The sequence below is a fragment of the Microtus oregoni genome, unplaced genomic scaffold (assembly GCF_018167655.1).
Source record: "Microtus oregoni isolate MIOR12 unplaced genomic scaffold, Mior012 000032F_ref0000030, whole genome shotgun sequence".
Classification (NCBI taxonomy): domain Eukaryota; kingdom Metazoa; phylum Chordata; class Mammalia; order Rodentia; family Cricetidae; genus Microtus; species Microtus oregoni.
In genome coordinates, this window is record NW_024543091.1 from 14,398,603 (window position 1) to 14,413,342 (window position 14,740).

The 14,740-nt window shown below is 42.6% G+C and overlaps 1 protein-coding gene across 2 annotated transcripts in view; it reads right to left on the minus strand.

Annotated features, from left to right (window-relative positions):
* Positions 1-14,740, minus strand: part of Nedd4 (NEDD4 E3 ubiquitin protein ligase) — a 97,251-nt gene that overhangs the window by 27,630 nt on the left and 54,881 nt on the right. For both annotated transcript variants that reach the window (XM_041679407.1, XM_041679405.1), the window contains 6 exons: positions 13,686-13,736; positions 12,370-12,431; positions 10,174-10,276; positions 4,714-4,880; positions 2,264-2,381; positions 2,009-2,173 (listed from right to left, as the gene is read on the minus strand). In XM_041679407.1, coding sequence (XP_041535341.1) covers positions 2,009-2,173; positions 2,264-2,381; positions 4,714-4,880; positions 10,174-10,276; positions 12,370-12,431; positions 13,686-13,736 — 666 coding nt within the window. The remainder of the gene's footprint in view (positions 1-2,008; positions 2,174-2,263; positions 2,382-4,713; positions 4,881-10,173; positions 10,277-12,369; positions 12,432-13,685; positions 13,737-14,740) is intronic.

Below are 14,740 nucleotides of genomic sequence, written 5' to 3' on the forward strand. Positions count from 1 at the left end.
ATTTTGGGATTCAGCACCCATCCGGTAGTTCACAAAGACCTGTAACTACAGTTTCAAGGGATCTGGTGCTCTCTTCTGGCCTCCATGGGTATGACACTCATGTGTACAAACCCGTATACAGATACATACAGACGTATATATACATTATTAAAAATAAATCTATAAAAACCTTAAAAGTATATATGTGTGTACATTTATGTTTACGAATATATACAAAATGTTTAGGACACTATATCCTGAGCCAGTAACAGTCACGGAGGAAACATAATTTATTGTTCTGTAGGCCTCAGTTTTGTCTCAGGTTTAAACACAAGATGAGAATACTCTTAACTGGTGACACCTATACATGGCCTAAGCATGACTCGTGTATGTCATCACACCTGGTTTTTTATTTGACATTGGTTCTGAGCATCATACTCAGGGACTCCTATTTGCAAGGCCAACACTTCACTGACTCATCTCCCCATACCTGGTCTGTAAACCTGATAAGTCCTTGACTGGTTAATTAATTAAATCAACAGGAAACAGAACAGGCTGCTGGAAGAGGGAAAGGGAAGGAGGCGGCAGGTGAACTGACGGATATTCATATATGCAGGTACATCTAACTGTGGGGTGAAGCGTCTAGAATAAGGTGCTGGAAGTCTGCAAACACTGTCCACTGGGGGCCAACACTGAAGCCAGTTCCTCTAACCGCTCGACTCCGAGATATGGTGTGAACGTGGCTACGGACAAGTAGGAATGGCTGCATTCCAATGACACCTTATTTATGGCAACAGGCAGCTGCAGATTTGGCCCGCAGGACGCAGCGATGACCCCTGCACTAGAATGGAAGTCTTGTGAAGCAAGGGGTTCTGTCGCTTTATTACAGAGGGACTCCCAGTGAGTGATTAGTTATGGTGCCTTCTTTAGGTCAGCCCACAGGAAACAGTCACTTACTGAATAAAGCAGAGAGTGACTAGAGCAGCCACGGAGAGTAAACTGCCTTCTACTGAACCTGCCTCATGGTACAAATTAGAAAAAGCCAGGCAGAGTTCTCACAAGGGTGGTGTACGCTGGGATGCTTTGCTCTTGAACCCTGCTGCAGACAGCAAGAGAAACCATCGCCTCTCTTTAACATGGCTCTTATTGACACATGTACCGCAACAGCTGTGATGTAAGGGTAAAACCTCATAGAGGGGATGGAGAGATGGCTCTATGGTCCAAAGGACCTGAGCTCAGTTCCCAACTCCCATATGGTATTTCTCAACTGTATCTAACTCTAGTTCTTGGAGATCTGTTACTTCTGGTTTCTGAGGATGCCAGGCATGTACATGGTACACATACATGCAGTCAAAACACTCATACACATAAAAATAAATTAGAAAACAAAACAAAACAAAATTCCTCATATAATCAAGAAGACAAGTAGCCTCTGTCACCCAGGAACCGGCCTGGCACACATAGGTAGGGTCATGGCAAACTTGAGATGTCTTCTAATTTGTACCTGAACCAGGCAAAATAAAATAACACTAGCTAAGCCACAAAACGACAAGCAGCTGCCACATCCTGGCAAGTAAGTAACTGCTCTTCTCCGCTACTCACTGAGTTAGTGTCACGCCAGATGAGATGAGATACCCAGCACACAGGTCTCTCCTCTTCCTGACAGCATCCAGACTGTCTCTCCGGACCCTCCTTAACAGTTACCCAACAAGGAGCCCAAATCCACTGTCCTGACACCCTCTCACCGACCATGTGTGCTTTCTCTTGCTGAAATGTTTAAGGAACTCGGCTTCTGGCTTCCACGTTTCTGGTGGGTTTGCCAGGATAGTAAGGGACCCTGTGACTACAGCCAACACTGGGGTTATCCATACCCTGCTCCATACTGTTAATAGGATGTTAAGTTAAAAAAAGACGGCCACATAATAAAGACCCAACATGTCGTCATTACACATGACTTAAGACAAAAGTTTACATAAAGCATATTTATGATATGAAATCACAAAGCATCACAAAATCTAAGACATCTTACCGAGCTGGTGACTGGCTGGCCGGTGGCCGGATTTCCATACACAGCAAGTCTGGTATCTAACTCTTCTGCGAGGTGAGCCTGCGAATCTACATGACCCGACGAAGGTGACTGGAAGGCCTGACTGCTATACACAGTGTTTTCTTCATCTCGTATAATTTCCCAATTCTAAAAAGAACAGAATCCACGTGAGCCACAAGTACACTCATCCACTGCTTTAGGATGTGCTGGAAACAGGAACAAAAGAAGGGTTCATACCTCAGGGGACTCCCGGTTGTCAGCACTGTCCACCTCTTCCGAAATCTGCCGCCTGGTGGTGAACGCTCGCTGCGCCTGCAGCTGAATATTACCGTTTTCAGCATCTGAGAGGTCATCCCTAGGGAGAAGTATAAGAGGGTATCACTCCTGCCTCATCACAGTTAGAACCATAATCAAAGAGTCTGCAGTCAGTAAATACTTCGATTGAATTTATTGGCTTTGGTCAAAAGCTATTTCAATATGCTGACCATATTGTTAGGAACCGGGGCAGGGGAGAGAAAGTCTCCTGCAAATGTGTAACTAATGGCTGATATTTACTACATCACTGTGCCTAGGACAGTGTCCTAGTCAGTTTCCTGTGCTGTGACCAAAGGTAACTCAGGGAGGAAAGGGGGAAAGCCTGTCTCAAAAAACCAAAATAAGTAAATAAATAAAATTATTATTACTATTTGGGTTTTTTTTTGAGACAGGGTCTGACTATGTAGCCCTGGCTGTCCTGGAACTCACTGTGGGTTTGAATTCAGAGATCCACCTGCCTCTGCTTCTCAAGTGCTGCGATTAAAGGCGTGTGCTACTATGCCCGACTCCTAAATATAATTATTTTAGTTGACACATAAAAAAAATGCCTATCCTGGGGCTCAAGAGACAATTCAGTGGTTAAGAGCACTGCTTCTCTTTCGGAGGGCCCAGGTTCAGTTCCCAGCACCCACAGAGTGCTCACAGCTGTCTATAATGCCAGTCACAGGAAATCTCATAGTCTTATGCACAGACACACATGTAGGCAAAACAGCCACATGCACAAAGTAAGATAAAAATTGCGAAGAAGACGACACTGGGCAGTTTGGGATACCGTGTGATTCACGGGTGCACACAGTACATGACCGCGTAACGAGCAGAGCAGAGCTCTTGGTGTGTTATCAATTCATTCGCCTGTCTCTTCTGGGTGGCCTGAACATGGGGGAGCTTTAATATTCAATACAGTCATATCAACCACAGCCATCTTACTGGTCCACAGAGCACAGTTACTGTGCCTAGCTGTCCCTCTGCCCACAGTTGTTGCCTCCCTAACCTGCTCAGCCACTAGAAGATCATTTCTTACTCTGCTGTGGCTGGTAAAGACGTTAACTGTGACTTTTGATTCTAAGGGAATGTTTAAGACATTTTTTCCCACCTAAATATTGCCACCCGATTTTGACACTAGCCACAGTGAAAGACAATTCTGCTTGGCAGGTCTGTCTGTCAAAGACAAGAGGGTGGTTTTACAGAATCTCCTACTTTGTGGTCAGAATGAGATCGCACAGATCCTGATGCCTCTATGCTGGACAGTATGACCACTGGTCTACTTTGGAGGGACTTGAGACTAGACAGGACCAAAGTTCTCAGTAAGTATCAGATGTACAGTATCAGGAAGTTAATGGAGTGGTAAGAGAAACTGTAAGTGTGTGTCAAACATCCAAAGACCGAAAACAGCTATGGGAGGCCACATGAAAAGAAAGAAGGGCATCCGATATTGAAAAGTCTGAAAATATATGCACAGTTTTTGTTGGTTTGCTCATTTGTTTCGGTGCTGGGGATTGAACCTAGGACCCTGAGCTTTCTAGTCAAGCACTTTATTAGTGAGCTAAACCTTTAACCCCAAATGAAATCATTGCACAATTCTGTACCATTTCATCCTTGCTCTCCGCATGACCAAATCAGAGAAGGGTCTTTAACATGGGATCTTTATTAGTGGTTCCTCTAGGACTTAAAAATAATTTATATTTTAAAATTGAAGTACTGGGGTTATAGTTCAGTGGTAGAAAGCTTGCTTAGCATGACCGAGGTACTTGCTCAATCTCTAGCAGCACAAAAACATTGCAGAGAATACAGATCGAATATTTTAATAGCCCACCACAAAAATTTCCATGATAGGTGGATAAACTTGTTGCACAGACATACAGTTGCAGGCAAAACACCCATACACATAAAATACCTAAGCCCAGGCTCGTCTCAACCTTGCTGTAGTTAAGAACTCCTAATCCTCCTGCCTCCACCCCTCAAGTGCTGAGGGTCCAGGTGTGCACCGCCATACTCCATTTTATGTGGTGCTAGGGGTGGAACTCAGGGCCTCCTGGATGGCAGGCAAGTATCTATCAACTGAGCCACAGCTGAACGCTCAAGTAACTTTTGTGTGTGTCTATAGGCGAGAGCCTGGCGTGGTAGATTTGCGGCGGACGGAAGACAGCGTTTGGATTTGATTCTCTTTCCACTATGTGGGCTGTCAGGCTTGCTTGCCCTCAGATAATTTTAAATACTATCATTTTTTTTTTAAATAAAAACCTCAGCCAAGGTAGCAGTTTTTCAGGGACAGTTATCTTACAGCTTAGGGATCCCTGTGCCACTATGAACCAGCTCGAGACATGGCATCAACATGCAAAGTGGCGGCAAAATATATCCAGATGGGCACATACTCAGGGCTTGGTCTCTTCCACTGTGTTCTTCTAGACTCATGGTTTACATAGTAGGTCCTTCCAAGGATATCCTGCCTCTCTTCCCATCCTGGAGGTAGGGGAGAAGGTTCTGGTGGACGCTGCAAGTGGCTAGCAGCATCTGGTTGGTCCAAAACAACCCAGCCAGGCTGAAAAACAGAATGGAAGCAATTAAGTTACACTTGACATTTTTTAAAAAGCTTTATAAATTATAAATAAAGGAAACAAAAGAAGGATTTCACATGTTCAATTCCAGAAATTATGCATAAACAGAAGTAGTACATGCTCAACTCTCGTGGCCAGAATGTTAATATTTTGTAACCAAGGCTTTCCTGCAAAATGATAAGCATTTAAACTGAGGACGCTTTAAAACCTGCCAAAAGTTTAAAATACAAGACAGAAATAAAAAGAACAAAACAATAACAACCCCCATCCTGAAAAAAAAATGAACCAATAACAAAAACCAAACCCCAAACCTTTTAAATCACTAAACAAGGATGGTGACGTTGGAAGGTACTAGGAAATGAGAAACGACTGAAACCAGCTTGACCCTGGCTGCTCTCGAAGGCACAAGCAACTGAACAAGGCATCATCTCTCCCACAGAGAACGTGCCTTGCTCATGGTGGAAATCAGCAAACACCACAGACATGAAAAGAGCTGTCAACTGAGGTCAGATCCTGAGAGGACCAACAGAGACGAGATAGTCACTGAGAAACACTCACCACACAGGGGTGTGTGGTGACAGATACAGCGCTCTGATACTCATGTCTGCATTTTCAATTTCTCCCCAGTCCAGGGGAGAAATACAGGCCCACTACAGGCACTGTGGTCACGTTGTAAAACAGTCAAATAAGGGATTTTAAAAAAGAAATGCACAGAGATTTGGTTAAGACTAAAAAGAGACAAAATGCATACATCCCTAGGGCAGTTAAGTAAAGAATTAAGAGAAAAATATTAAATATTAATGGCATACTTTGTAATAAAAACCTGGTAACAGAGCCTAGAGAGATTGCTCAGTGATTAGGAGCATACTGTTCTCGAAGCAGGCCTGAATTTGTTTCGGAGAATCCCCATCAGGTTGTTAACAACTGCCTGTAACTCCAGTTCTAATACCTTGGGGCTCCGTATGCATGTGTACTCAAGTACTTATACCGACACACTGACACACACCCCTAATAATAAAAATAAAACTGCAAAATTTCTCTTGCTAGCTGGTGGTGGCACACACCTTTAATCCCAACATTTAAAAGGTAGAGGAAGGTGGATCTCTATGAGTTTGAGGTTAGCCTGGTCTACAAGAGCTAGTTCCAGGACAGGCTCCAAAGCTACAGAGAAACCCTGTCTCAAAAAAAATCAAATAAAAACAAAAACAACAAACAAACAAACAAACAGAACTCTGAATCCTCAACAGAAGCTGGGGCATATAGCCCAGTTAGCAAACCCGTGTCTACCACACATGAGGCCCTGGGTTCCATCCCGAACACCACATATATCAGGTATGATGGAACATCTCCGCTGGCCAAATTTGTCAAAATTCTGATAAAAAAATTATTGTATGTTTTAGACTTTTAAAAATAGTGAGAGTCAATTCTCAAGTTCAAACAGAAATACATATAAGACATAACCAGTATCAGTCTAAGGAAGGAGCGAGGCATGGAGACGAGTCTGGAAGAGAAAACACTCTAGGCTGCGGTTGCTGCGCAGAGAGACGTGGTACAGACAGCTCAGAGCAACAGACTAGGAAACCCAGAACGAACAAAGCTCAGAGGAATTCAGCACATAACAAACACATTTTCAATCGCTGGGGAAATAGGAAGGTTATTTAGATAATGGGTACCTGTCGGAAAAAAAATTAATTTGGATCCCTATCTTCTACCAGGATACACTACAGACCGAGTAATATTCAAATGCTAAAGAAATAAACCCAAACGGTAGCTGAACAAAATTGGAGAAATTTAAAGCAATATATTCCAAGAGCAGAAAATGACAGTAAATCCAGAAAGCACAAAAAAGAATTATACATTTGACTTAAAATATAACAATAAACATATACGTACCCATGCCCTACTAAACCAAAACAAAGCAAGAGACACTGGAAAAGTCTTTGGTACTATAACAGATAAATACTTTAACAGACACTGGGCTTTTATTCTGGGTCCTAAAGACCCTGGGGGCACGCATGTGCAGGCAGATGCAGGCTGGGAAAGGGACACGGCCCTGGCACTGTTGGAAGACTGCACTGGACGAAAGGGGGTCAAGAAAAGATGTGGGAGGTAGGTGCTGAGGAGGAAGAGAGGAGGAGGGTTGGGGGAAGGAGACAGAATCACTTAGTGGAGGACTTTACCTGTAAAGCTAAAGTAAGTCCCTTCTAGCTTACTCCTCTCTGTTTTTCTTTTTACTTCTATGGAAGCTGATGCTTCATTTTTTTCCCTGTTGCTCAAATTCCGTTCTCTTCTTTTCCTCTCTCACTTCATCTTCATTTTTCCTGTTTCCTTTCTGTATGTGATGATAACATTGAGCCTTATAAAGAAAATCTCGGGGCTGATGGCTCAGGGGTTAAGAACATTGACTGTTCTTCCAAAGGTCCTGAGTTCAATTCCCAGCAACCACATGGTGGCTCACAACCATCTGTAATGGAGTCTGGTGCTCTCTGCTGGCCTGCAGGCATACACACAGACAGAATATTGTATACATAAATAAATAAATATTAAAAAACTATTTAGAGGTAGGAAATAGTACCAATTTTTCTCTTTACTTCATGAGTGTGTGTGTAGGGGGGGGCGCTTGCATGCCATGCATGTGGAGATCAGAAGGCATGGTTTTGGAGTTGGTTCTCTCCTTCTACCTCACTGTGCAGGGTCTTTCTTGCTATTTCTGCCACTGAGGTGCACACACTGGCTGGCCCTGGGGCTTCCAGGCTAGTGTCCGGTTTTTCCCATCCTGCTGTAGGAACACTATCGCGTGTATTCTGAGGATGGAGCTTCAATTCGGGTGGTCAAGCTTCACAGCCAGTGCTTCTACCCACTGAGCCATCTCCCTGGCCCCAGAATATTTCCCTTTTTAAAGATCTGCTTTAGTGTTGTTCACGTAAATTCAATAAGAATAATGAAAAAAATGTAACTTAATTTAGGGCTTTAAAAAATGAAATGGTTTCAAGTTTGAGAAAGTACAATTGTACCCCAAATACTACTGGGAAAGATAATGTTTTCAGTTTTTGGGTAAGATTCCTAAGAAACATGGATTATCTATTTTCTCATAAAATAATTTTCTACAAGTCAAGGAATCCTAATTACTAGTCTGAAAGCCAATATGCAAATACCTACAATTTAATGCAGTCAGCGGGGCCGGAAAGCAAACACAGAGTGCTGAGACAAACATTTTACACTAATCATGTAAAACCCCGAGGCGCAAAGAGCACAAAGGAAATGCATTACATAACTGCTCCTCAGAGCCACTCTGCCCAGAAAGCAGCTCCTCCAGCACTACAACCGTTTTCTTCAAATGCAGAATTTTAAATATTTAGTCACAAACTAGATGTCAAAGAAGCAGGCAAGACTTCTCTGGTCTTTGGCTGCCCAGAAGATAAACAAGCACATTTGTGTGTCTGAATTCCTTGGCCTTTCCGTAAACAAACGACACGCTCCCATCTCCTGAAATTATAAGGTGGACTCTGAAGGAATCCAAACATTGCGATGGGAGGCCACAGCATGAAGCAAAGCCAGTCTACACCACAGGGGCGAACCGTGCATGAGCTGCCTGTGAGCCATGTGCAGGTTCCCCAGGAATGAAAGCTGCAAAGTGTTTCAAGTCTCTAGGAAAGTCTTTTCTGTCTTCATAGCAGACACCCTTCCTTTCAAACAGAATTATACAATGCAAGATACCCTCTGCACTACTATGCCACGTACAGACTTAGATACCCCACCCCCAATCTCTTGAGAGCTTAAAATCTGGGCCAGTGAGGTGGTTCCAGAGATAAAGAATCTAGCTGTCAAGTTTATGTCTAAGTTCGGTCCCCGGGACCTTCACAGGGGAGGAGAGAGAATGGACTCCTGTCAGCTGTCCTCTGACTTCTACTAGTATACCATGGAACACGAACGAACACACACACACACACACACACACACACACACACACACACACACACAGTAAGGGAGAGAGGGAGGGAAGGAAAATGAATGAACAGGGGCTCAAAAGATGGCTCAGCAGTTAAGTGCACTGGCTACTCTTCCAGAGAACCCGGTTTAATTCCCAACACCCACATGGCAGCTCACAGTTACCTGTAGCTCCAGTCCCAAGGGATCTCAAACAGCTCTGACGTGTACATTCATGTAAGCCAAACAATCACACATAACAAACACAACAAACAAAATATTTAAAAAGTGTACATCTAAAAAATTATTAGAAGGAAAAAAGAGACAAACAGATGAGAAGCAAGGTTAATCAAAGAGGTGGATGCATATTTCAGAGAGGGTACGTAACAAGGTTCAGTAACCAACTTAGGGGTCACCTGTGTTTTGTGACTAGAAAAAACAGCTATTTTCAGACATCCCCCCACAAAACAAAATTTCATTATTGCATTTGGTATTTATTATACCAAAAGCTTTGCTAATTCACTCCCTGCTCCAGACCGTTCTTCACAAGGCATCCAGGCACGTGAGCTGGAGTCCAGGCCCCAGGGAGGTCCTGGTTTCATTGCTCTGGTGGCATTCAGAGCCAAACAAAGACACGACTGAGGAAGAAAGCACACACAACCAAGAACCTTCTTGAACAGTTAGGCAACACACACACACACACACACACACACACACTACGTGTGGCTGAATAGATGGTGCTCCCTTCAGATGAGCTCTGCCTTCTAGGGGACCCCAGGAAGGCAGTACTTTGTACCCCAATACTCTCTTCCTCCACACACCCAAGGGTGTGGAGCTCTATCCAGGCTTGGACTGTCTGTTATTCTTGCAATCCATGAAAATCATGAACTTATACTTATTTCAAATAAACACAAGAAAAGCAACAAGAATTACATATCCCAAGAGTTTCTTTTATAATATGACAATTCAATAATAACATATTATAGTAATTTTAATATAGTCATATGTCTACATATTTAGCTTTACAAATACTAAATTATTTTCTTATTCTTAAGGAGACTAAGATATGGTTTTGAAAAACTAAAAATAGTTAATGATATAACTATAATAAACACTTATATTGTTAACTATTGCATTTCCTATTTTCTAACCTTTAAGACCAACAACAGCCACTCTACAGAAATAACTCCAGCGGGAAAACTGCTTAAGGAACATTCGGTGAAATCAACATCCCAGTGACTTTTACTGCATGTGTTGGTTTCTCTGAACAACATTATTTTTCCACCAAGTATGTAGAAAGACAGCAGACAGCTCCTTTGGCAGCGTAAGCAAACATCTCTGGACTCTCACCTCTAGTTCCTCAGCCTGATCTGCATTGTCATCTTCTGAGCCGTTGGATTTAGGTAAATAAGTCATCTTCAGTCTCAGATACCCTTTAACTCTTGATTTGTGGCTGTGGAAAAGAAATAATTATTCACGGAACTTGAATACCAAGAAGAAAGTATTTGTTTGGGGATCTACTAGTTGGGGCTCAAGTTCTGTGAAGAGGATATTTGTCAAAGAGAACAGGGGTGGAGAAAGGAAAGGGGTGGGGTGGGAAGGAGGGGAAGAGGGACGGAGGAGAAAGGGAGGCCACTACATTACAGGTAAGGGGCTTGGGATGGCTAGAGGTAGGATCAGAGACAATCCAGGACCTTCAGTTGGGCTCTAAGCTGCGGGGGTTGGGGGGAAGATGACATGGACATGATCCGTGATCAGAGACATAGCGGAAGCCCAGGTGGCTTTGCAGCATAGTCAATGCAGACAGGAGACAGAATTTTTGTTGCTGTTGTTTTGTTTTTTAAGAAAAAGGTAGTATAAAGAGTTTCTAGCAGTTGAAAGGCCAGCTATCAGGACAAGCAAACAAGGAAGAAAATATCTCCTTAGCTATTCCCGGTATGCATACATTGCAATCAGTCCAAAATTAAAGGAAGAAAAGAGATTGAACCCCAAGATTTCTACAGGAATTACATGCAGGACTGTTCTCAAAGAGAATAAACAGCAACACAACCATAAAGCAAGGGCTCCTTTATTTTGTTTTAATATTTGTATTATAAATAAAAAGTTTAAGGAGTCATTTTAAATGAATTTTTTTCAAGTGCCCATAACACAATGCTCAAATGCATTTCTTATTTTGAAACAAAAATAAAGCAAATGCTATGGTTTTCCCAGATGTCCTTGATCTGCTATTTGGACTCATGATGGTAAATCACACATTCTAAATCGATTTTACTTGGGCTATGTGGCACAAAAGACCAAAAGGAATTTCATTTACAACCTAAAATTTAAATTTTGGAAGACTGGAGAGACAGATCAGTGGTTAAGAGCACTTTCTGCTCTTGCAGAGAAACCAGGTTCAGTTCCCAGCACCCACATGGCAGCTCACAGCTGGCTGTAACTCAAGTCTCAGGGGATCTGACGCCCTCTTCTGGCCTGCCTGAGCATTGTATGGATGTGGGGCACACACACATAAATAAATCTTAAAAATATTACACTTGACTAGGTGGGGGTGGTGGCGTGCTCCTTTAATCCTAACACTTGGGAGGCAGAGATAGGTGGATCTTTGTGAGTTCGAGGCCAGCCTGGTCTACAGAGAGAGTTCCAGGACAGGCCCCAAAGCTACAGAAAAACCCTGTCTTGAAAAATCAACAACAAAAAGATTAAATTTTTTTATTAAAAAAATAATAAAGGGGCTGGAGAGATGGCTCAGTGGTTAAGAGCATTGCCTGCTCTACCAAAGGTCCAGAGTTCAATTCCCAGCAACCACATGGTGGCTCACAACCATCTGTAATGAGATCTGGCGCCCTCTTCTGGCCTGCAGGCAGACACACAGACAGAATATTGTATACATAATAAATAATAATAATAATAATAGAACCATGTAAATCATGTAATCCAGTTCAGAAAAAATGGAATAATTATTATGTTATTTGGGTTTTAAAATCTATGCTCTCTTCATGATGTTTTCTCTGAATATATGAGTCTTCTAAAATATTTTTAATTAATATTTGAACAATGTAGTTAGATTTTTCCTTAATTTGCATTTGTACATATCAAGTTGGACGTTTGTTTTACAGGAATTACAGTTATCTATGTGATAAATATGGGGGGGCTTTTCCTTCCTACTTTCTATATCTATTTTAGAATTTTATTTGCAATGTGAACCAAGTACTTTACATTTTGTAAAGAATTATTTTCTTTTTATTTAGATGCACATATCTGTGTAGGTGTGTGCTTTGTATGTATGTGTGTGTGTGTCACCACAAACACCAGAGGAGGGAATCAGATCCCTTGAGACTCATTGGTTCAATTCCCAGCAGCCACATGGCAGCTCACAACAGTCTGTAATTCCAGCCCCAAGGGCTACAACACCCTGTTCTGGCCTCCTTGGGCACTGCACACATGTAGTAGTACACATTCAAGTAGACATGCATATATATAAAATAAAAAATAAATAAAATCTCAAAAATATTATGCTTAATATGCTATAATTATATATTTACTGACCTTCTTGGATGAAGAACGAAATCCTTAAATGTATATGGTCTCTCCATTCTTGGGTTCTCTGTCTAAAATGAGGAAAGGGAATCAGGTACTTTTCAAGAATATTTATAAACCATAATGAAAGACATAACTGCAGAATGAGAAAAGGCAGCGTGAACTTGTTAAGAGGGTTAGCTGGTAACCACGTGGTTTTGCTTCCTGCACAGGAACTGCAGCAACACCAGAACTAGGTTGTGACCCAGCAGAGCAGGAAGATGATGGGTAGTAGTCAGGAGAGAACAGGGCAGTGTGGGCAGAGCCCTGGCATCAGAGAAACATGTGATATGCAGAATGCCAGCCCGAAAGTCAGAGTAGGTCAAATGTAGTCACGAACGCTTATGAGCACTAAACACTGCACGGAGCTACGAGTCTCCCTTCTCTTACTTAAAAGTTCATCAATCCTTTGCTTTTTATTACGTCTCTGCTTCTTTGCATTAACTAGTCTCTATGCCTTGTAACTTATAGGAAAGTTCTCACTATGAAGTCAGTTGTAATCCTCTGGCCTCAGCCTCTCAAATGTCACAATTACAAGGATGGACTACTACACATACTATGAAACCATTTCTTTTCTTTGGTTCTGTACCCCTCTACCTTCTGACTTACCTTTGATCCACCCATGCTGACTAAGGCTTTCCATCTGGTTCTTTATTTTGCTTATTTGGACGGTGAGAACAGAACCCTGCCTATTTCTTTCCCTACACAATTTACTTGTGTACTGCTACTAACTGCCTCTTTAAACGCTCATTCCTCCGACTTTAAATGTGCACCACACATGCGCAGGATCCATGAGAAGCCAGACGAGGGCACTGGATCCCATAGACCTGTGGTTTTTGGCTGTACCAGAGGCGTGCTAGGAACTGAACTCAGGTCTTCGGTAACAGTTCTCTCAACTACTGAGCCACCTCTCCAGCGCCCCAGAGACGTTTGATTCTAAAAGGCTTCCTAAGCCCTTCCTCCGGCTGTATCCAACTCGGTTCTTAGGGTTTCACATTTGCAGTGTGGCACAGTCTCTTGCTTCCCTTCCGTGAGCCTAGGCTCTTGCTGCTCTATTTAGTAAGGTGATTCCACCCCCCCCCCCACTTTAAACCCTGTTTCCATCTTGCTAACCAATCCCAGCAGTTCTGTTTCTTGTTGGAGCTCATGTAAGGAAATCTTATAGACAAGTGAATAGAAAATTGAGATGAATTTCTGGAAAGAGCTCATATATTTAAGACTCATGTTGGTCATTATAATTAAAAATTATAAACACAAAACCCAAAATTATAAACACCTATACTAACCGGTAAGGGATAGAGTGGGACATCCACTTGACCAAGGAAATCATCTCTTGTCTGTAAAAGGAAGGAGAAACAGCATTACAGATACATTCAATTTCATTATTATGCTTTAAAGAGAAACTCATCATGCCCCTACAATAAAGTAAGATGTTGTTTAATCCATTGCAGCATCGAGAGAAAGTCAATGAAAACAATTCAAGTAATGCGGCGCAGCGTCTGGTGATGACGGGGTAGCAGCAACAAAGCAGCCCTTCTGCAGAGAAGGACTACGTACTTAGACAAAGCAACACACGCAAATGCAGAACAGAATGGCAGCGGCAGCAGGAGGGGCCACAGTCACACAACTACACAGACCACGTGGAACTGTTTAATCCTAAAGCGCACATCTGCAACATTCTGGCGTGAGGGCTGGGAAACCCGAGTGTAGAGCTAGCAATGTTACTGCAAAGTGAGTGAGGGTGTCTCAGAAAAAGACAATGACTCTCCAAATCTCTGCAGAAAGTCTACCTGACCCTCGCTGATCCCTGGACGGCCGCAATTAAAGGACCGAGCACAGGTAGCAGGCAATGCTCGTCTGAGCGGAGGCAGCATTTGTAATCCAGCTGGGTTCGACTGCTAGCGTGACAGTGAGCACAGCGCACTCTCTCCATTAACAATCATGAGCAGTGAAGTTTACCAGGCGTGAAACAAAGGGGAGGAATAAGGCAGGAAATCATTTGTAAAACTAAAAGAAGGCAAAGTTTCTCCATGCTTGGGAAAACAGAAGCTTAAGTTCCAATAAACTCAGCAAACCTACACCTGATAAGTATGAAGATGGAATGAAAAACGCACATCTTTATTAAATGCTTGGAGATATGGGGAAAAATTGAAAGTTGCTAAAATAAAACAAAAAACACTGTACACAGGGAATGAAAACATACACGGTGGGGCTGAAGAGGTGCTTGGTGGTTAAGAGTGCTTGCTACTTCTCCAGAGGACCCAAGCTTGGTTCCCAGCTCCTATACTGGGTGGCTTACAACTGCCCATAACTCTAGTTCCACGATATCTGATGCCTTCTT